This window comes from Geotrypetes seraphini, chromosome 10 (genome assembly GCF_902459505.1).
Source record: "Geotrypetes seraphini chromosome 10, aGeoSer1.1, whole genome shotgun sequence".
NCBI classification, from domain to species: domain Eukaryota; kingdom Metazoa; phylum Chordata; class Amphibia; order Gymnophiona; family Dermophiidae; genus Geotrypetes; species Geotrypetes seraphini.
The window spans coordinates 4,271,070-4,295,073 of NC_047093.1; the positions used below are offsets into that span (position 1 = coordinate 4,271,070).

General features: G+C 40.2%; 1 protein-coding gene across 2 annotated transcripts in view; it reads right to left on the reverse strand.

The window, feature by feature from the left end:
- DNAH17 (dynein axonemal heavy chain 17) overlaps nucleotides 1-24,004 on the reverse strand; it is a 954,442-nt gene that overhangs the window by 585,851 nt on the left and 344,587 nt on the right. For both annotated transcript variants that reach the window (XM_033960179.1, XM_033960181.1), the window contains 4 exons: nucleotides 17,075-17,197; nucleotides 9,939-10,286; nucleotides 9,761-9,852; nucleotides 9,556-9,682 (listed from right to left, as the gene is read on the reverse strand). In XM_033960179.1, the coding sequence (XP_033816070.1) occupies nucleotides 9,556-9,682; nucleotides 9,761-9,852; nucleotides 9,939-10,286; nucleotides 17,075-17,197 (690 nt within the window). The remainder of the gene's footprint in view (nucleotides 1-9,555; nucleotides 9,683-9,760; nucleotides 9,853-9,938; nucleotides 10,287-17,074; nucleotides 17,198-24,004) is intronic.

Below are 24,004 nucleotides of genomic sequence, written 5' to 3' on the forward strand. Positions count from 1 at the left end.
TTAGATGTATCTAAATAAAAATAATAACCAAAAATTTATCTTTTTTTATGTCATCTTAGCATATTTTATGCTACAGAACGAATTATTTTTTTTAACATGTATTGTTATGGGAAAACGCGTTTCACACAACGAACGTTTCACATAACAAACTTGCTCCTGGAACGGATTAAGTTCGTTGTGTGAGGCACCACTGTAATCCTTAATATGAATGTTGATATGCTCACTGAATAAAGGATCTAACAATAGAGAAGAGTTAAATCTCCAGGTGCCAGATGGTTTCGGCAGAGCAACATCTGCAAAGGTGAGTGTAATCGAGGAATGATCTGAAATAGTAATAGGTTGAATATCAGAGGCATCCACCTTTTGTACTAAAGAGTAACTAATCAAAAAGAAATCAATGCGCGAGTAGGACGAATGTGGAGAGGAGAAGAAAGCATAAGACTCAGCTGTTTGATGTTGTAATCTCCAGGGGTCCACGAGTTTCAGTTGATAGAGAAGGTCCTGTAGACAAAACCAAAATCTAGACTTTTTGTACAGAGCCTTAGATTTCCTGTCAGACTCTGGATTTAGTATTAGGTTGAAGTCGCCTCCCAATATAAGTGGTTGATGACTAATGGTACTAATGTCATCGGCCAGAGCCTCAAAGAAAGGAGGGCAATCCTGATTAGGAGCATAGATGTTGTAAAGCTGGATGGAATGGGTCCCCACCTTCAGTTGGACTCTGAGCCAGCGACCTTCCATGTCATGGGAGGATGAAACAATGCTGATATCTGGACGATTTCTGATCAATGTGATAGTCCCATTCTTCCTTCCTACTGAGGGAGAAAACAAAGGAGCATAAGCCCATTTGGGAGCAACTTTGATGGCTTCGGTGGCACTAAGATGAGTTTCTTGATAGAACACAATATCTGGGTTGTATTGTTCAGTGTAGCGCAGGATTTTTTGTCTCTTTACCGGATTATGAAACCCTTTCACATTTAGAGAAAAACATGTTAATGCCATATTAGCAAAGGAAAAGCATATAGCATTGAGGCAGCAGGATAACTAACATACAGTAATGGCTTACATACAGAGAGCCAGAGAGAGGTAAGCGGCCCCTTAAAGGTAGGAGAAATCTTAAATGCACAAAAACAGAATATCAGAATTTGTAATAGCACAGAAAACTGTAACAAACAAGTTAAAGACACCATGGGTCAGAAAGCTGACAAGAAAGAAGCCTGAAACATCAAGGCTCCTCCAGTCCAGGCTGTGATATAATAAACATCATTACTATAATACTCAAATATATCTGCAAAGAAAAACTACAGCATATGGAATGGCAAGATAATCTGCAATCAGCATGAGTAACAAAGCAATTGCTGAGTAGTCATCATAACACGATCATAATAATCAAGTTTTGTCTATGGCAGTGGGCTTCACACTTTCAATTAGAGAATGACACGGGGAAAAAATCTGTCCCCGTCACCGCCCCGGCCCACCATCCTCTGCACCGCCCCGTCACCGCCGTTCTCTTCACTGCTACATCACCGTCACCGCCATCCCTTTCACCGCCCTGTCATCGCCACTGCCATTCCATTTACCACCCCGTCACCGTCCCCGCTGCATCCATATAAGCCTTAGTACTGTAATATTTAGCTTATTCCTTTCTTATAAATCAAAGTTCCTGCTGCTGAACTAGAGAAAGAGATGTTCAGCTGGCAGGGCTTTGTTTATAAATTTTTATCAACACAACTAATATACTACTTTATCCTAAAGCAAAAAATAAATAAATAAATAGAATTTTTTTTTCTATCTTTGTTGTCTGGTTTCTGCTTTCCACATCTTCTCATTCAATTCCTTCCATCCACTGTGTGTCTTCTCTCTGCGTCTTCCATTTGCTGTTACTGTGCCTCTCCCTTCACCCCCCCCCCCAATTGGTCTAGCACCCATTTTCTTCCCTCCGCTCCCCCATAGTCTGGCATCTGTCTTCTTCCCACTCTGTCTTCCACATTTCCCTTCAGGGTCTGTTCCTCTCCACCCTCCTTCAATGTCTGTCCTATTCCTTTCCATCACCACCCTTTCCTCCCTCCTTTACCATCTGTTCCTTTCTACCACCCTTCAGCTCCTCTCGTGTGGCCTATCTATCTACCTTCCTCCCTCTTATTTTCGTGGCACGTTACAATGTAATTTGTGCAAGCCACTGGAGCCTGCGAGCTCGGTCCCTGTCCCATCCCCACAAACCATCTCGCTTCTGTGCTCCTATTTTCCCCATTTCTAATATCTCCCCTATGTATCTGCCATTGCCCCCCCCTGTGTCCATATACCATCCCCATGGCATGTCCCCTTTATGTCTCTGTCCCTATGCCCCATGCACATAATTTCCCCTCTTTCTGTTACCTTCCTGTGTCCAGATTTCCCCTATCTTCCTCTTCCATACCAGTGTGTCTCTTCTTCTCAACCCCATCTAGCTTTTTTCCCTCTTTCTTCCCCCCCCCCCTGCTTCTAGCATCTGGCTCACCTGCCTGTCATTCCCTTTCTTTCCTGCTGTGGGTTTTTTTTTTCCGTCTTCATTCCCTTGGCCCAGAATCCTTTTCCCTTTCACTCCCTCCTTCCAGTTTGAGCCGGGAACACGGGCGATCGCACGGTCCCCGCAGCCCCCACCCGCCTGCCCAATCGATCCTAGTGTTTAGCCAGCTCTCTCCCTTCTCCTCACCTTAGTTGCAGGCTTTCTTTTTCAGCAACCTGCACGCTTTCCCAAAGAGCCGTGCATGCGCGGCTGCTCAGTGTTCAATCTTCTGCTCTGCTGCAACTTCCTGTTTCCGGTTGTGTCAGAGCAGAAGATCGAAACTGAGCAGCAGCGGGTGCGCGGCTCTTTGATAGCGTGCGGGTCGCCGATAAAGAAAACCTACAAACTAAGGTGAGGAGAAGGGAGAGAACTGGCTAATCACTAGGATCGATTGGGCAGGCGGGTGTGGGCTGTGGGGACCGCGCGATCCTTCATGCCTCACTGCGGGGACAAAACCATTCACCGCTCCACGGGGCAGTGAATGGCCTTGTCCCCGTCCCCGCAGCGACTGCTAGTTTTCGTTCCCCATTTCGGCGGGTTACCCGTGGCTAAACGCGGTGGCTGAGGGTAAACCGCCACCGTGTCATTCTCTACTTTCTACTAGTTCAGCAGGGTTAAGGAAGTCTTTTGTGTTATTATTAAAGGTGCCTCTCAGGCGAGCCGGGTATAACATTCCAAATTTGGCACCCAGATTTTGAGTTGAGGCCGGTATGATAGTAAAAGCTTCCTCTTCTTCGCCGTCTCCTTCGCTAGGTCTGGAACAAGCAAGAGTTTATTCCCTTCAAATGTGATGGGGGAATGCATTTTAGCATGTTGCATGATTTTGAGAACCTGCTGATGTCGTATAAGTGTGACCAGTATAAGGCTAGGGTATTTCTTATGGACAGTGTTAGGCTGTGGTAATCTGAAAGCACAGTCAAAGTCTAGTTTGACATCATCATGCATTTTTAGAATTTGCGGTAGAAGAACAGCAAGGAAATCTACCAGGTCACAAGCCTCCCGGCCCTCCGGGAGGCCTAAAAGACGGAAGTTGGATCGGCGTGCGCGGTTATCCGTATCCTCAAGGGCACGTTCCAAAGCAGTCACGCGGCTTTGTTGTTTAATTAGGTTTTTAATCGAGGACTCAGCTGCTGCGGTCCGAGATTCTAAAAGGACTGCCATGGCTTGCGCTGCAGCGAAATCGGCTTTCAAAGCAGCGATATCAGTTTTCATGTCACTGATATCCTGCTTAGTGTCCACGAGCAGTTCCCGAATCGCCCGGAGCTCACCTAAGATGGCCGCCGAGGCCACATCCTCAGGTTTAGTCACGTCGGATTTCGACGGTGAGGCGGGTTCAGCGTTTTTTCTCTTGCCGGGTTTGCTGGAAGCCATTACCCGTCACCCAGGGAGCAAATGCGCTCTAGTAACAGTAATAATGAAGCATGTTCGAGTGTTGATTGAGCCTGAACCGCCGGAGCTCGTGCAGCTAGCTGCCTAACTCATCGGGCTCACTAGCGCCCCCTCTATATATTTCTCTTAAAAAAAAAATGAAACTATCCTATTTTTTGAATATGCTATGTTCCGTTGGTAAAGTTGCAGTTTGATTCTATGGCTAACAATCTAGTTAGCCTCGTGGTCATTTTTAAATATATGAAGATTCTGCTTCAGTTTGTTCTGCTTCAGCTCGTTTTATAATTTTTGTTTTTCCTGCTCAAAACTCAAGGTTAAGAAACCTGAAATTGTCAGATTGCCTAGGTGTACCTTAGAGTATTAATTTAATTAAAGGCTCATGTATGTATATTATATTTTTGCTTTAGGGTTATGTTTTAATAAATGGATAGGAAGAAAAAAGGGGATGGGTACCTGATTGTCTATTTAAGAGTAATTGAGAAAATGGGGGGAAAAAAATAACCAAAAACAAAGGTTTTATGGCCAGATATATATAACTATACTGATAATATAAGTGCATGAATCAATAGGGGGAATATGGAAAGAATTTTATAATTTTCTTCTTTTCTATGACTTTTTTTCTGTTATTGAAAGACTTATTTATTTTAATAGAATTGCTTGGATGTTAGCCTATAGGGGTTTTTTCTTTTGCTTAGCCTGTATGTTTGTTTTGAAGCATGCATTTAGGATGTGGGAGGATAGGGGGGATAGAGGGAGGGTAGGGAGGGAGTGGGGAGAGAGAGGGGGATATTTTAGAGGATGGGAATAAGGAAAGGGAATATAGTATGATTTTGGAGTGGATATTATTGAATATTATAATTTATCTTCATAATGACACTTAAAATCTTCTCTCTAAATGTTAATGGCTTAAACCATCCGATCAAAAGGAAAAAAGTATTGTTATATCTTAAGCAGCAGAATGCAGATGTTTGTTTCCTGCAAGAGACACACTTGTCAGGGGCAGAATCTATGAAGTTATCTGGAAATTGGGTGAAACAATGTTTTTATGCACCTGCGACAAGGAAAAAGGCTGGAGTAGCAATTCTGGTTAATAAAAAGTGTTCTGCAACATTTAAAATGATTAATGCAGATCCTCTAGGAAGATGGATGCATGTTGAAATGAGCATGGGCAATACTACTGTGGCGTTGTTCAATGTATATGCCCCTAATTTGAATCAAATTGAATTCTTTAAATCTCTACAACAATTAGTTTTACCACTGGCTACCACTAATTTAGTGATGGCAGGTGATTTCAATGCTGTTATGGATCTGTTATTGGATAAAAAACCTAGTAGGATTATGAAAATCACTAGGGTTAAATAATTTTGTACAATCTTGTAATTTAAAATATATATGGCGTATTCTTCATTTTAATGATTGGGAATTTTCATTTTGTTCACATGTTCATAAATCTTTCTCTAGAATTGATTATGTTTTTGTTACTGATCAATTGATACAGCAAGTTACACAAGCTTCCATAGATCCAATAATATTATCAGATCATGGAGGTGTGTGGATAGACTTAAACCTGGTAGATCAGGATAAATCTAAACCTGTTTGGAGATTTGATAATGCATTGCTTGCAGATTCTAAATTTTGTGAAGATTTTCAGGTCAAAATTGATGAATATTTTTTGCTTAATAATTCGGAGGAAATTTCTGTTGAAATTTTATGGGATGCTTTTAAAGCAACCATGAGAGGACAAATTATTTCATTCTCTGTGTATAATAGGAAACAACTAAGAAAGCAATTTGTTGCTCTAGAAAAATAAATTAAAGGATTAGAATTAAAATTGATTGGAAAATGGGAGCAATCTACATTTCAAGATTTATTAAAAGCAAAATGTAAATATAATGAGATTTCCTCTAGATTAGTAAGGAAAGATATTTTTTCTAAGCAAGCATTGTATTATGGTAGTTCAAATAAGATGGGAATTTTATTGGCAAATTATTTAAAGGCAAAGAAAAGAAAGGAAAAAATATGTGTAATTAAGGATGAGTTAGGCAACTCTCATTCTCAGATTGGAAGTATATTAAAACAATTTCTGAATTATTATAAAGCCCTTTATTCTTCTGAGTCTTATTTAGAAAAAGAAAAAGATGGATTGGAATTTTTAAGTTTAATTGAAGGGCCTAAAGTTCCTGATCATATAAAAAGAAGTTTAGAAGAGCCTATATCACTAAAAGAGTTACAAACAGCATTGAGGTCCCTTAGAGTTGGGACCGCTCCAAGTGATGATTGATTTACAGTAGAGTTTTATAAATCATTTCAAATTACCCTTTTACCTTATTTATTAAAATTCTATCAGACTCAACTAAGTAAAGGTTGTATTTCAGGCACTATGGCAGAGTCTTTAACTATCGTTCTACCAAAGCCAAATAGAGATCCTACATTGGTTTCAAATTACAGGCCTATTTCTTTAATAAATGTAGATGGTAAATTATTAGCTAAAATTTTAGCCTTGCGTTTAGCTAAAGCTCTTCCTCATATAATCGGAATGCATCAAATAGGTTTTGTTGCTCAAAGACACTCTTCTAATAATACTAGATTGGCATTCCATATGTTATATCTAACAAAAAAAATTGATGACCCGGCTTTTTCTGTATCCTTAGATGCTGAGAAAGCTTTTGATCGTGTAGAATGGAATTTCATGTATCAAGCTATGAAGTGGTTTGGTATTGGACCTGGATTTATACAAATGATTCAAGCACTGTATAACTCACCTGTTGCTCGTTTATATATAAATAATAATTTTTCTGATTGTTTTAAATTGCAAAGGGGAGTTAGTCAGGGTTGTCCCTTATCTCCTTTACTTTTTGATATAGTACTTGAACCCTTGTTATTAGCTATTCGTCAAGTGAAGGACATACAAGGTATTCCATGTTCTGGAGTTGAATATAAGGTATCTGCATATGCAGATGATATATTGCTTCAATTGAGAAATCCGGAAACAACCATTCCATGTTTACTTGAAGTGATTGATACATTTGGGAAATTCTCAGGATATAAAATAAATTGGACTAAATCAGAAGTTCTTCCTTTGAATGTACATTGTACAAAGGGGTTATTTGATTCTTTCCCTTTTATTTGGAAGGAGGATAGAATAAAATATTTAGGTATTTGGTTAAAAAATACAATTGAAGAGACAGTGAAAGCAAATGAAAAGTTTTTATTACAAAAAGTAACAGAGTTATGTGAGCAATGGAATCCTTTGCATTTATCTTGGTGGGGAAAAGTTCAAACTATTAAAATGATACTAATAGATAAAAATTTTTTATCCCATCCCTCCCACCCTTCCAATCTTACATTCAATCAAATATATCACATAAATAATCCTTCCTAGTAATCTAATCATTTAATAAATTCAAATTCCCCCTCCCATCCCTTCTACCTTAAATTGTATCTATAATGTAAAATGGTATCTACTCATTGCAATATTTTGTTAATGGTCCCCATATCTCTTTAAATTTATTAAAATTCCCTTTTTGCATAACGATTGTTCTCTCCATTTTGTAAATGTGACATATCAAATTCCACCAGAAATTATAATTGAGTCTATTCCAATTTTTCCAATTACTTGTGATCTGTTGTATGGCGACTCCTGTCATAATCATTAAAAGTTTATTATTCTTTGATTAAATTTGGCTCTTTGTTCTTACTGACATACTGAATAAAATTGTATCATAGGATAATGCCACATGATTCTCCAAAAAACAATTAATTTGGGGCCAAATTGATTTCCAAAAGGCCATAATAAAGGGACAATAAAATAATAAATGATCTAGAGTCCCTGCTTCAAGATTACAGTGCCAGCATCTATTAGACTTAGAGGAATCTAACTTTTGTAATCGAACTGGGGTCCAAAATGCTCTATCCAACAAAAAGAACTAAGTTTGTTTCATAGATGCGGACACTGTACACCTCATCCTCCAAGATCAAATTCGTGGCCACTGAGACGCATTAATTTGATGTTTAATCTCAATGCTCCAAATGTCTCTAAGACCTGTCTTTGGTTTTTTATTCATATATCCAGATATCAATTTATACCACTGTGCGGCCGGGTGTCCCAGGAAGTCCACCTGAAAGCACAAGAATTCCAAATTATACTGATTATTAAGATTTTTTCCATTCAGGGAACCCCTCCTGAATAGCCTGCTTCAGCTGCAACCATCTAAAACTTTGTGATTTATTAAGGCCATATTTATGTTGCAACTGTGGAAAAATCAAGCAGTTTACCATTTGAAATGACATCACCTAAAATCTGTATACCTATAATAATCCAATGCTTCCAAACGACTTTAAATCCGCTAATTCGAATCTTGGAGTTTAGCCATTATCGTTTGATTTATTGATTTATGAATTGTTATAAGTGTTATAGGATTTTTTTTTTAGGATAGAGAACAAGGGGGAACATGCAGAAACCCTCAAATATCATATTTTCAGACCCCCCAAAAAAATTCACCTCATGGGCTGTAACAGCACTGTGACCTGTGCTAGCAATATGCTGCAGCCTGCCTCAGCTCTTTATAGTAGCTGGAAAGGAAAAGAATCACTACCACATGCTGAAAAATTCCTCTTCAATGCTGATCTTCGGCCTGCTAGCCAGACATGATATTTGACCTAACCCTATCTTCGCAGACCAACAGGCATGCTACCAGAAGGAAGTAGGCGAAAAATGCAGCCGGCACCCTGCCAGATACAGCTGAGCCTCCTATGAATGCCTAACAGCCTGTGCTCTACCCCTGCTAAGTAGTAGGTGAAGGATGTTACGTGAGGATGGCCCTGAACTCCAAAATATTTGTGCAGGTACCACCAGGGATCAGCCTGTCAGCTGCAGACCTCAGTCTACTTCTTCTCTACGCAAGCAGAGCTGACACTAAAGGTGGTAAGCTCCAAGCATCGAATAAAAATCAAAAACACCAAATAAAATAATAAAAAGGATTGAGCAGAACAGACACACTCCTTCCGGCTAACATGCAGAAGAGAAAAACTGCAAGTGGCAGTAGAGCTCCCGGTGAAGTAGGAGGATCACAGAAAAAATCTGAAGTAGATTTCTTCTGCATCTGGCTCTGCTTGTCCAGAATTACATACCTATTGCACTGGTAAAGCAGGTTATGGTGAGATGTGTACCTGGGACTTTGTAATGTGACGTTTACTGCAGCATTCCCTAGTGTGCCCCTCTGCTCTGCTCAGATGTCTGTGGCCAGTTTGCTAAGAATGCTAGATGAACTTAGGAAATTTTGTTAACTGAGTCAAGCCCTTTTTGTAAGGGTGGAATCGGATTGGATTGGATTGGAATGCTAGCTGCTTGTACGTCCCACTGGCTTGTTTGTGTGCATTTTATGATTGGATGGGTTTTTTTTTAAACAGTCAAAAATGACAGATGCACTAAGGAGAAACACAACTGTTTTGGACATCTTTCCCGTAATGTCCAAACTCGGACTTAGATGTCCTATCGAAAATGCCCCTCTATATGAATGACAACCAGAACATAACCCTTGAAAGAGGAAAGAATTGGTGAACTAGATGAATCAATTGCTACTAAAGGATTATGAATCCACATCCTAGATACATTATCTTACCTCCACAGGATCATTTCCATTTGATAAAATATGCAACAGGTCTGCAGAAGATACAAAGTAGAATCGAGGAAATGCCAGCCTCTTTGTCTCCAGGTATTCAGACAAAGCCTTTTCACAAAGAGACAGACTAAAAGGGAAAAAAGGGTTTCAAAACAGAACTGATGCATTCAAAAGAAAACGAGTCAAAACAAAGCAAAGGCTCAACCTTGTTTGTAGCTTTTCTAGCTTCGCATAAAGGCCAGGTTTATTTGTTACTTCAACTACATTTGGTGTTTTTATTGCATCTGCCATCAGCTCCTGCAACATGAAAATGAGATGATGTTTCATGATATTTCTCTTATGACCCTTAAAAGACCAATGAAACAGATGGTAAAATTTCTCACTTTAAAATCATGATCAATTTGGTCAAACCGTTTGGAATCTTCAGGCAGTTGTGCTCGAATATCTTCCGAACCAATGAAGATACTTTCCAGATGACTCCATGTTCTCTGAACATCAAACCAGATGCTAATGACCGCATCAGCAGTCGAGAGCTTGTGTTGCCAACCTGATACCTCTTGAAGAAAGTGAGCTATGTACTTAGAAGTCATCAGGTTCTGAAGCTGCACTTGGTTGTCTTCCAAAACCTCTACTAGTTCTTCACTGGATTTGAGCAGCATGGTTCCAGTTCTAGGATGGGCTTCGTGCTCAAATACCATAGTGGTCCAAGTACTGTCAAGGGCCTTCAAAACCTTAAATATAATACAGTCATTAATCAAAAATGAAAGTCTGCACAATGCCGAACCATTAAAAAAAGTTTAATAGCATTTTAATAAACAATTATTGCAAAGCAAAGATCCCAGAAACATTCTCAAACATTCAGTGGTGTAGCAGAGGTGCTCAATATAGCCATCCTGCGCTTTCACTGGCTTTGAGTAACATCTCTTAAGTGAACAGAGGGTTATCCAAAGTCGAAGAAGTGGACGGAGGATGGGATAGACACACCACAGGAGGAAGGTGAACAGAACGAGGCTCGGGGACTGGCAGACCGTGAGGGGATCGACAGGAGCACCAAACCACGAGGAGAACCAAATGAGAAGGTAACCAACCAGGACTTAATTTGCCTATATACAAATGCCAGGAGCCTAAGGACAAAAATGGGAGAGCTAGAAGTTATAGCCAGTAAAGAGGACTTGGACATAATAGGAGTCACAGAGACATGGTGGTCCGAGGACAACAAATGGGATGTGGCCCTGCCAGGGTACAAACTCTATAGGAGGGACAGGACACACAAGAAGGGTGGAGGAGTAGCACTGTATATAAAGGACTCCATTCCTTCAACCAGGATGGAAACGACAGTAAGGGCGGACAGCTTGGAATCAATATGGGTTAAACTGACAGGAGGAAATGGAGCAGACATCAAATTGGGACTGTACTATCGCCCACCAGGACAGCCAGAAACAAACGACCAGGACCTGGAGGACGAATTGAGGCAGGTATGCAAACTTGGAAGTGTGGTGGTTATGGGGGATTTCAACTACCCTGGAATAGACTGGAACACTGGACACTCCAATTGCACGAGAGAAACTAAATTCCTAGAGGCAACGAGGGACTGTTACATGGAACAGCTGGTCATGAAACCAACGCGAGGGGATGCCACTTTGGACCTAATCCTCAATGGGCTAGGTGGACCCGCAAAGGAGGTGGTAGTACTAGCACCATTAGGAAACAGCGATCACAACATGATACAGTACAAACTAAACATAGGAACACAAAAGGTGAAAAGAACCACAACGACAGCACTCAACTACAGAAAAGGAAATTACGAGGCCATGAGGAAAATGGTGGGAAAAAAGCTCAGCAACAGCTCAATGAAGATGGAGACCGTAGAGGAAGCCTGGGCCCTACTCAAAGGCACGGTGCACGAGGCACAAGACCTGTACATCCCAAGATTTAGGAAAGGGTGCAAAAAGAATCGAGCTCAAAACCCGGCATGGATAAACAATGCAGTAAAAAAGGCAATAAGTGACAAGAAATCATCTTTCAGAAAATGGAAAAAGGACCCAACAAGGGACAACCAGAAGGAGCACAAAAGGCACCAGAAAGAATGTCACCGAGAGGTTAGGAAAGCAAAAAGAGAGTATGAGGAAAGACTGGCGGGGGAAGCAAGAAACTTCAAACCATTCTTCAGGTATGTGAAGGGGAAGCAACCAGCCAGGGAGGAAGTGGGACCATTGGACGACGGAGACAGGAAAGGAGTGGTAACAGAGGAAAAAGAGATAGCTGACAGATTAAACAAGTTCTTCTCGTCAGTCTTCACGAGAGAGGACATATCCAATATCCCAGAACCTGAGGAGATCATAAATGGAGACCACGATGAAAAGCTGGTCCAATTAGAGGCGAGCCGAGAGGATGTCCTCCGACAGATAGACAGACTGAAGAGCGACAAATCACCGGGCCCGGACGGCATCCACCCAAGGGTAATAAAGGAACTGAGAAACGAAATAGCGGAAACACTTTGCCAAATATGTAATCTATCCTTGAAAACTGGGGAGATCCCAGAGGACTGGAAAATAGCAAATGTCACGCCCACCTTTAAGAAGGGATCAAGAGGAGATCCGGGAAACTACAGGCCGGTGAGCTTGACCTCGGTCCCGGGAAAGATGATGGAAGCACTGGTCAAGGACACAATCTGCGAGCACATAGAAAAAAATGGACAACTGAAGGCGAGCCAGCACGGCTTCTGCAAGGGTAGGTCGTGCCTCATGAACTTACTGTACTTCTTTGAGGGAATAAACAGCCAGATGGACAAGGGGGAAGCCATAGACATCATCTACCTCGACTTCCAAAAAGCCTTCGACAAGGTACCTCACGAAAGGCTGCTTAAGAAGCTGTGGAATCACGGGGTGCAAGGGGATGTACACAGATGGATCAGACACTGGCTGGCGGGCAGAAAACAGAGGGTTGGAGTAAAAGGGCATTACTCAGACTGGCAATGGGTCACGAGCGGAGTCCCTCAGGGATCGGTGTTGGGACCACTCCTGTTCAATATATTTATCAACGACCTGGAGACGGGGACAAAATGTGAGGTCATTAAATTTGCTGATGACACCAAACTCTGTAGCAGGGTCAAAACCAAGGAGGATTGTGAAGACCTGCAGAGGGACCTGACGAGACTAGAGGAGTGGGCAAAAAAATGGCAAATGAGTTTCAATGTGGACAAATGCAAGGTCATGCATGTAGGGAAAAAGAACCCGATGTTCAGCTATAAAATGGGGGGAATATTGCTAGGGGTGAGCGACCTTGAAAAAGACCTGGGGGTGATGGTGGACGCAACACTGAAGCCATCGGCGCAGTGTGCGACAGCCTCAAAGAAAGCAAACAGAATGCTGGGCATCATCAAAAAGGGTATCACAACCAGGACGAAAGAAGTCATCATGCCACTGTATCGTGCAATGGTGCGCCCGCACCTGGAATACTGTGTCCAGTACTGGTCGCCGTACCTCAAGAAAGACATGGCAGTACTCGAGGGAGTCCAGAGAAGAGCGACAAAACTGATAAGAGGTATGGAAAATTTTTCATACGCTGACAGGTTAAAAATGCTGGGGCTGTTCTCCCTGGAGAAGAGGAGACTTAGAGGGGACATGATAGAAACCTTCAAAATCCTGAAGGGCATAGAGAAAGTGGACAAGGACAGATTCTTCAAACTGTGGGGAACCACAAGCACTAGGGGGTCACTCGGAGAAATTGAAAGGGGACAGGTTCAGAACAAATGCTAGGAAGTTCTTTTTTACCCAGAGGGTGGTGGACGCATGGAACGCTCTTCCAGAGGTTGTGATAGGCCAGACCACAGTACAGGGGTTCAAGGAAGGTTTGGATAGGTTCCTAAAGGATAAAGGGATTGAGGGGTACAGATAGAAGCAGAGGTAGGATATAAAAATGGTCAAATCACTTCACAGGTCAAAGGACCTGGTGGGCCACCGCGGGAGCGGACCACTGGGCGGGATGGACCTCTGGTCTGACCCAGTGGAGGCAACTTCTTATGTTCTTATGTTCTTAACAGGAAGAGAAGTTAGAGAGAGGGATAAGGTTGGCTTGAGCAGCGGGTAAGAGATGCTGCTTGTGGCCAGAAAACATTTGAAGAGGTGAGGGAGAGGGTGCAAGGGAAGGGGAAGAGGAGAGGTGCTGGCACCTGGGGCTGTGAGCTTCTGAACCTCCTTCCAAGATGGAGAATTCAATACAGTGTTTCTGCTACCTATGACCTCAATGGCAATAGTTATGCTGTGGCACCAGGAAACACTAATTCCCCTCTTCCTCTCCTCCTCCTCCCCTCTTTACAGCTTTTCCTCATCATATGTACTACTACAATTTTAGCAAGAGAATAACAGTGGAGAGGACAAGTTTGCAACTTTATGAAAATACTGCTGCCAATATGTATATCCACTATTGAAAGTGGTTTACAGAAAATGTACAATCCACATATCACAACCAAAACAGACACAAAACTAAAGACTTAACTCAGGCTTTTTTGGTCTTATATGTGCGTTTCCAAGTATTCACTTTTATTTTGTGGGGGGTGGGGAAGGGAGGGAATGGCAGGTGGGAAGGGGAGGTTAGGGGAGGTTAAATTTTCTGTTCCATGTTTTAGATTTGGGGCAAATGTATATTTGATGAATGATTGGAATAACTGGAAATATTCGATGTGGTTCATATGCTCTGAAGTAAAATTTTATAATGGATTTTAAAATATTCTCATTAAATGTTAATGGCCTCAATCATCCAATTAAAAGGGAAAAGACGCTTTCTTTTTTGAAACAACAGAATGCAGATGTATGTTATATCCAAGAGACTCATTTATCGGCTATAGAATCCAAGAAATTAGAAGGGGGATGGGTAAAACATTGTTTTTTTGCCCCTGCAGCAGGAAAGAAGGCTGGAGTAGCTATTTTGGTGAATAAAAAATGTACAGCTATGTTTGGATGGTTTTTTTTTAAACAGTCAAAAATGATAGATGCACTAAGGGGAAACACAACTGTTTTGGACATCTTTCCCGTAACGTCCAAACTCGGACTTAGATGTCCTATCGAAAATGCCCCTCTATATGAATGACAACCAGAACATAACCCTTGAAAGAGGAAAGAATTGGTGGACTAGATGAATCAATTGCTACTAAGGGATTATGAATCCACGTCCTAGATACATTATCTTACCTCCACAGGATAATTTCCATTTGATAAAATATGCAACAGGTCTGCAGAAGATACAAAGTAGAATCGAGGAAATGCCAGCCTCTTTGTCTCCAGGTATGTGGCAGATCCTTTAGGAAGGTGGTTACAAGTAGATATGAGCATGGGAAATTATACGATGGTGCTTTTTAATGTATAAGCCCCTAATTCAAATCAAATTGAGTTTTTCAAGACTCTACAACAGTTGGTACTGCCACTGGCTGCTTCTAATTTAGCAGTGGCTGGGGATTTTAATGCTGTTATGGATCCTTTGATGGATAAAAAACCTAGTAAAATTATGAAATCATTAGGACTTGATAACTTTGCACAGTCTTGTGACTTGAAAGATATATGGCGAATACTTCATTTTGATGGGCGGGAATTTTCATTTTGTTCCCATGTTCACAAATCTTTTTCAAAAATAGATTACATTTTTGTTTCGTACCAACTAGTTCAACAGATAACACAAGCCTCTATAGATCCAATTATTTTATCTGATCATGGAGGAGTGTGGGTTGAACTTAAAATTGTTGATCAAGATTATAGTAGATCTGTATGGAGATTTGATAATACATTGCTTGTGGATCCAAAATTTTGTGAAGATTTTCAATTAAAAATGAATGATTATTTCCAAATTAATACCACAAAAGAAATCTCTATGGAAACTTTATGGGATGCTTTTAAGGCAACAATAAGAGGACAAATTATTTCATTTTCGGCATATTTTAGAAAACAGGTCAAAAGACAGTTTTCCAATTTAGAACAAGAAATTAAGGTCTTAGAGTTGAAATTTGATTGATAAATGGGAACACTATGTTATAGGCTCTTTTGAAGGCTAAATGTAAATATAATGAGATTTCTTCTAAATTGGTAAGGAAAAATTTGTTTTCTCAACAAGCTTTGTATTATGGAAACTCAAATAAGGTGGGAAGATTATTGGCAAATTATCTTAAAGCAAAAAAAAAAAGAAAGACAAAAGTAATTGCAATTAAAGATGAGAAAGGGGATACTTATTCTCGTTGGACCTATTTTGAAACAATTTTTACATTTTTATAAAGCTCTTTATTCTTCTGAGCCTTATTTAGACAAGCAAAAAGATGGCTTAGAGTTTTTAAAATTATTAGAGGAACCTAAAATTCCTGAACACTTAAAAGGAAGTTTAGAGAAGCCTATATCATTAAACGAATAATAAATAGCATTGAAATCTCTTAGAGTAGGATCCGTTCCAGGTGGTGATGGTTTCATAATAGAGTTTTATAAATCATTTCAAAATACCCTATTGCCTTATCTGTTAAATTTATATCAGGCTCAACTGAATAAAGGTTGCATTACAGGCACTATGGCAGAATCTTTAACTATAGTTTTGCCAAAGTCAAATAAAGAACCCACATTGGTTTCAAATTACAGGCCTATTTCTTTAATTAATGTAGATGGAAAACTTTTGGCTAAACTCTTGGCTTTTGGTTTGGATAATTTCCTATAAGAGAAGTCCGTAGGTCATTATTGAGATAGTTTGAGGAAATCCACTGCTTATTCCTAAGATAAGCAGCATAAAATCTGTTTTACTACTTGGGATCTAGCTAGGTACTTGGGACCTGGATTGGCCATAGGATACTGGGCTTGATGGACATTTAATTGACTCTCTTCATTCATTTCTGGTGGGCTTACAATCTATCTAATGTACCTGGATAAAGGGGGGATTAAGTGATTTCTCAAGGTCACAAGCAGTGTGGGTTTGAACCCACAACTTCAGGGCGCTAAGGCTGTAGCTTTAACCACTGTGCCACACTTTCCCCCCATGAGACTATGTTAGGATGTCAGGTGCCATTCTGATCCCCTCCTCCCCCACACACAACAGCTGGACATCAGGGAGACTCCTGGTAAGAGCTAGGAAGCTGGAAGAGGGGATGCCTTGCGGTTCTGCACCTGTCTCTTGATTGTGATCTGGGAGCTGACACTTGCATAGCAGAAGATGATATGCATGGCTTCTTACTGTAAAATGAGAAGTACATCTATTTTTAATACGAGCCCAAACCGCCTTTACATCTCATGCAAATAGCAGCTTTCTAAAATCATTATTTGCACATGTTCAATCAAAATGCTCAAGCTCCCAGTTACAAATCTAGATGTTTCTAAAATGAGCTTTTTAATCTTTTACTCACTCCTTTTGTGCTATTTTCTGTTTTCTATCCTTGTCTTCATTCTTATCTCCTTACCCCATCTGCATCCATTTTTGCTGCCACCATGTCAGTTCTGAATAATGCTCAGGAAGTTCACAGCATAAGAATTCTCCTGCAGTAAGGAAGTGCACTTACCTTCTCCATTCCTGATTCTTTTACCGCTTTATCTACAATACCGCGAACCTCTTCCTCATACTTGTGCAGTTCTAATTGCAACAAGTCTGCAAGTGTTGTGTCATCCGACATTTGAAAGTTCACCTAAAGAGAGCAGAATTCAAAAGTAAGAAGACCTTATGTGAAATTTACATTTGTAATGAATTATCTCTCTGTTCTGAACTATCTGTTGATAGCAAAATTACTCACCTTTAGCTATGTTTTCAGTGGACAGCAGACTCAACAGACCTACATTTATTTAAATCAAACTTGCTATACTGCTATTAACTGCTGTAACAGAACAAGGCAGTGTACAGTCTACATAAAGAATAATGAAAGGAACTACAAATAAAAATGGGTAAGGGGACAAGGGGAAGGAAGTGAAGATATCAGATTGAGATGGCCTGGCCAAATAACCAAAATTTGACTGCAACTTTAAATTTCTTTAATGAAGATTCTTTATGAATACCCAACTGTGTTCCATAAAGATTGACTTAAGTTAAAATGTTGTTACTTTCTGTGCACTTGATGTAAATATAAAATGAATAAAGAATATTTTAAAAAAAAGAATTTCACCTCAAAAAAAAAAAAAAAAAGATTGACTTAAAAAGAAAAAAGTGCTGTGTCTTGTAGATTCTAGATATGCATATTCCGGTGCTGGCAAAACCAGACGGTGTTTGATGTGGAGTATATGTAATGGTTAAACAATTTAAGTACAATATGGCTCAATCCAAAGATCAAAGTTGGCGGTTTTAAAATTATCTGGAAACATTGGATGATTACTGGAATTCGGATTTTAGAAGATGTAATAAATAAAGGTAAACTGCTTGAATTTTCACAATTGCAAAATAAATTTGGTTTGAATAAATCACAATATTTCAGATGGATGCAATTGAAGCAGGCCATTCAGGTAGGGTTCCCTGAATGGAAAAATATTAATAACTATCATAGTATGGAATTCTTATGTTTTCAGATAGATTCCATGGGTCACCAGGCCGCAATGTGGTATAAATTAATATCTGGATTCGTACATAAAAAGAAAAAAAATGGTCTTAGAGATATTTGGAGCATTGAGATTAAGCATCAGATTAATGCATCTCAATGGCCACGACTTTGGTCTTGGAGGTTAAAATGCACATTGTCAGCTTCTATGAGACAAACTTGGTTTTTTATTTTACATAGAGCTTTATGGACCCCTACACGTTTACATAGAATTGATAGCTCTAAGTCTAATAGATGCTGGCATTGTCATCTTGAAGCAGGGACATTAGATCATCTTTTATTCTATTGTCCATTCATATTAATATTTTGGAAATCAATTTGGCCTCAAATTAATAGGATGTTAGAAAATCCGGTAGCCTTGACATATGATACGATTTTGTTTGGTACTGCAATGAGAGCTCAAAGTCAAATTTCATCAAATAACAATAAACTTTTATTTATATTGACTGGAGTAGCAGTACAGCAAATTACACATAATTGGAAAAATTATGACAGATTGAACTATAATTTTTGGGCCCTTATCTGCCGTCTATTTCTATGTTTCTATGAACTCAGTTTGCCATATATATAAGATGGAGCGTACATTTGCAACACAAAAAGGATATATGGATAAGTTCAAGAAGATTTGGGGACCATTAACAGATTTTTGCAATGACTGATTTTAATTTTTTCCCATAATAAGATAATGGTTAATGAATGAATGACACTTCAGCAAATATGCAACCTATCCCTAAAAACTGGAGAGATCCCGGAGGACTGGAAAATAGCTAATGTCACGCCCATCTTCAAGAAGGGTTCAAGGGGCGACCCGGGAAACTATAGGCCGGTGAGCCTCACATCGGTCCCGGGAAAGATGATGGAGGCGCTGATTAAGGATGGCATCTGTGATCATATCGAAAAAAATGGACAGCTAAGGTCGAGCCAGCATGGGTTCTGCAAGGGTAGGTCGTGCCTCACAAACTTGTTGTACTTCTTTGAGGGGGTAAATAGCCAGGTGGACAAAGGTGAACCCATAGACATAATTTACCTAGACTTCCAGAAAGCCTTCGATAAGGTACCACATGAGCGGTTGCTCAGGAAACTATGGAATCACGGGGTGCGAGGGGAGGTCCACCGATGGATCAAAAACTGGCTGTCAGACACGAAGCAGAGGGTTGGTGTAAAGGGCCACTACTCAGACTGGCAAGGGGTCACGAGCGGGGTTCCTCAAGGGTCAGTGCTGGGACTGCTCCTGTTTAACATATTCATCGACGACCTGGAGGCGGGAACAAAATGTGAGGTCATCAAATTCGCAGATGACACCAAACTATTCAGCAAGGTTGAAACCACGGTAGATTGCGAGGATCTCCAAAGGGATCTTACGACACTGGAATAATGGGCGAAAAAGTGGCAAATGAGCTTCAACGTGGGGAAATGCAAGGTCATGCATATAGGGAGAAGGAACCCGATGTTCACTTACAAAATGGGGTGATCAATGCTAGGGGTCAGTAAGCTGGAAAGAGACCTGGGAGTGATGGTAGACACGACATTGAAGGCGTCGGCACAGTGCGCCACAGCCTCGAGGAAAGCAAACCAAATGTTAGGTATCATTAAGAAGGGTATCTCGACCAGAACGAAGGAAGTCATCCTGCCACTGTACCGGGCTATGGTGCGCCCGCGTCTGGAATACTGTGTACAGTACTGGTCACCGTACCTCAAAAAGGACATGGCAATGCTTGAGGGAGTCCAGAGAAGAGCAACTAAACTGATTAAGGGTATGGAAAACCTTACATACACTGACAGACTGAAGAAGCTGGGGCTGTTCTCCCTGGAGAAGCGGAGACTCAGAGGAGATATGATAGAGACCTTCAAGATCCTGAGGGGCATCGAAAAGGTTGACATGGACAGATTTTTCAATTTGAAAGAAACCACAAGAACAAGGGGTCACTCGATGAAATTGAAGGGGGACAGGTTTAGAACAAACGCAAGGAAATTCTTTTTCACACAGAGGGTGGTGGACACATGGAACACCCTTCCGGAAGCCGTGATAGGAAATAGCACAGTACAGGGTTTCAAGGAAGACCTGGATAGGTTCCTGGAGGACAAAGGGATTGAGGGGTACAGATAAGAGCAGTGGAAGGTTTAGAGATAAGTGTAGAGGTAGGCATAAAATTAGTCAGGGACTGCTGCTCAGGCAATATGCCTGATGGGCCGCCGCGTGAGCGGACCGCTGGGCAGGATGGACCTCTGGTCTGCCCCGGCGGAGGCGACTACTTATGTACTTATAGTCTTATGAGAAATTAATGTGATAAAGGGAGGGAAAAGGGTTCATAATTAAATAATAATTGATAAAATCATTACAATATATATGTTATATAAATTCATAAAAAAAATAATATAAAATATGGTTTATATAAAATACATTATAGAGATATCAAGTGTATTGTTAAGATAAATGTATGGAAAATTTATAACACTTGTTGATATGTGAAAAAATCAATAAAAAACTTAAAACAGGAAACAATTTAAGTACAGTAATCAGTAGCCTAAAACAAAGAGCTTTGAACGTTAAAAAAAAAAAAATAAATCTTAAACTTTCTGCATTTCAATTGTAACCAATGTTGTTTCTTGAGTAATGGCATTACGTGAGTGAATCTATCAACATGGCAGAGTAGATAAACAGCGCAGTTTTGTACGGTTGGTAATTTTCAACTTAGACCATGTGGGTGACATCACTGCATAGCACCATTATGTGGAGTATATCATCTCATTAGTGTTACATACTTGCTCCCATGTATGAAGTGAGCCAAGGCTTCCTCCTGCCCTATTTAGCCATCAGAAGTTATATCCTGATGATGCTCCAGTTGGTTCCCTGAAGCTAATTCAACTTGACAACTTCCATTGTGCCTTGCCTTTGATAGGGCTCATGTGTGAGCTCTTGGGTTGGGTGCACTACTTCTTATTTGTCTTCCATTACTAACTTTGGATCGTCTACCATTTCTGGATCTGATCTGCCAGCATTCACCTGTGCCTGATTCCTGACTATAATTTTATGTGCCAGTTCTACTGCTCCTGCTTCATTGGTGTTTATCTGGTTTGCCCAACTGTGTTCCTGATCTTCTGGTGACCAGTGACTAATGTTAAATTCTGAGAGGAATAACTTGGGCACTTGCTTTTAAGTTGTAACAACTTTTGAATACTAGAGAGCTCAATCTAAGGAAAAAGTGGCTGTTAGAAATGAACACAAACTAGGCCAAAGGATCCCCTGGTGTTCCACTAAGTAGTCATCAGGCTGATAATCTAATGGGAAGAAACCTCCAAGTCAAAAATAAGGGCATCCTAAGTTAAACCTGTTTCAATCACAGCAAGGGTATTAAAAAAGTACCCTGATCTGAGTAGCTGACCTCTAGAGGGATTAAGGCATGACCCCTCCTCAAATGATCTAGAAACAGGGACGAAGTACGAAATAATAAAATTTGCAGACGACACCAAACTATTTAATGGAGCTCAGACTAAAGAGGACTGCGAAGAATTGCAAAGGGACTTGAACAAACTAGAGGAATGGGTGACGAGATGGCAGATGAAGTTCAACGTTGAGAAATGTAAAGTATTACATGTGGGAAGCAGAAACTCGAGGTACAGCTATACGATGGGAGGGATGTTATTAAATGAGAGTACCCAAGAAAGGGACTTGGGGGTAATGGTGGACATGACAATGAAGCCGACGACACAGTGCGCAGCAGCCGCTAAGAAGGCAAACAGAATGCTAGGCATAATCAAGAAAGATATTACAACCAGAACGAAAGAAGTTATCCTGCCATTGTATCGGGCGATGGTGCATCCGCATCTGGAGTACTGTGTCCAATATTGGTCGCCGTACCTTAAGAAGGACATGTCGTTACTCGAGAGGGTTCAGAGGAGAGCGACACGTCTGATAAAGGGGATGGAAAACCTTTCATACGCTGAGAGATTGGAGAAACTGTGTCTCTTTTCCCTGGAGAAGAGGAGACTTAGAGGGGATATGATAGACACTTATAAGATCATGAAGGGCATAGAGAGAGTAGAGAGGGACAGATTCTTCAAACTTTCGAATAATAAAAGAACAAGAGGGCATTCAGGGGGGCGTGGCTTTGCAGCGCACGAAGATGGATGGGTAGAGGATTAGCTCCGTTGTGACAGGCAACTTTTATTATGATTTGGCAGTTAAAACTCATGTAAAGCGAGTGAAAGGAAAGAGTTTAGTGAGGAAATGGCTTCGGGTAAACCAAGTAAAAGCAATTCGGCTAATTCAGGGGCGGGAAGTAAAAAAAGAACAAAATTGGATTTGGTATCCCCGACAGCGGTCCCGTTGCCTTTGGATGAAATTGAAAACTGAGACTTGATGAATGAGCTGCAGAAAATCAAAGAAATAGTAAGCGATAACGCTAAAAATATAAAAGAAGTAAAGGATGAAATAGAGAGTCTGACAAATAGAATGCAGGCAGTTGACTTCAAAATTGAGCAGTTAGAAAAGCGCACCGAAAAATCTGAGGCAGAAGCGCTGGTCTGTAAAAAAGATCACAGAGAAATAGAGGCGTTGAAAAAGGACTTTGAAGATTTGTCAAACCGTGAACGAAGGAATAATCTGCGTCTGATTGGGATACCTGAGGGGATTGAACAGATGATCCCATAAAATTTGTGACTAATTTTATCCCAAAGATCTTACTGTTTAAAAGTTCTTTTCCTTTAGAAGTAGAAAGAGCACATCGGATATCGATGAAAAGATCAAGCAGCCAGAAGGGTCCCCATCCACTAATTTTCAAGCTGCTAAGACATCAGCAGGTGGTAGAAATGATAAAGCTGGCTAAAACTAACAAGGATCTTAAATGTCAGGACTCTAAGATCTTTATAGTACCTGATTTTGCAAAAGCTACTGCCTACAGAAGAAAACAGCTTTTGGACTTAAGACCTAAACTGAGAGCATTGGGGGCAAGATATGGATTGATATACCCTGCTATTATGAGGGTAACTTATGAGAATAAAACTTATAATTTTGAAGAAGCAGTCAAATGAAAGGAATTTCTAGATCAATATGATTTGCCTATGGATTCATGAAAGTATATAGATACTATAATTAATACATATTGAGTTTGGTTCTTGCTTATCTTTTATTGTGGTGAAAACCTGAAGATATTTCATAAAGGAAAAAAAAAATTAGAAAATGAGAATAATACCTTTTAGCAAAAATTGTTGTAGTTAAGGTTTAAAAAGGATCAACATTTCAAACAGGATCAGAAGAGCAGTTAGGTGTGAGGTTTAATGCAATGTTAGGTTGGATTGTCAATGGTATGAAAAAATACAAGATATTTGATTGATATCTATATTATAAAGAGGAAATAAGAACTTTAATGAGATAATAAAAATAGAAGAAAAGAAGATTTTGATAAGATGGAAAGTGTGATGGAACCTGATATGAAGTGAAGCGTCTATGAGGATCGCTTATAAGATATGGCTGGATTCCTACGTGGATTTATAATTCACATCTGAGCGAGACTGAGATAACAGACTGATGATACATAAATGCTACATTGGAGATGTGTGGGAACTTAGAATATAATAAGATGGAAACTATAATGAATCTTGGTGTAAAGTGTTGAGACTGTGAGGATCGCTTATAGGATAAGGCTTGATCCTTACTTAGATTTATAATTCGCATCTGAGTTTGACTGATATAAAAGGCTGATGATGCATAAGTGCTTCATTTGAGATAGATGGAATATCAGACTGTAAGAAGATGGAATCTGTAATGAATCTTGGTGTGAAGTAGTGGGAATGTGAGGATCGCTTATAGGATATGGATTGATCCTTACTTTAATTTATAATTCACATTCTGAGTTTGACTGAGATAACAGGAGGATGATGCATAAGTGCTACATTACAGATGTGTGGATA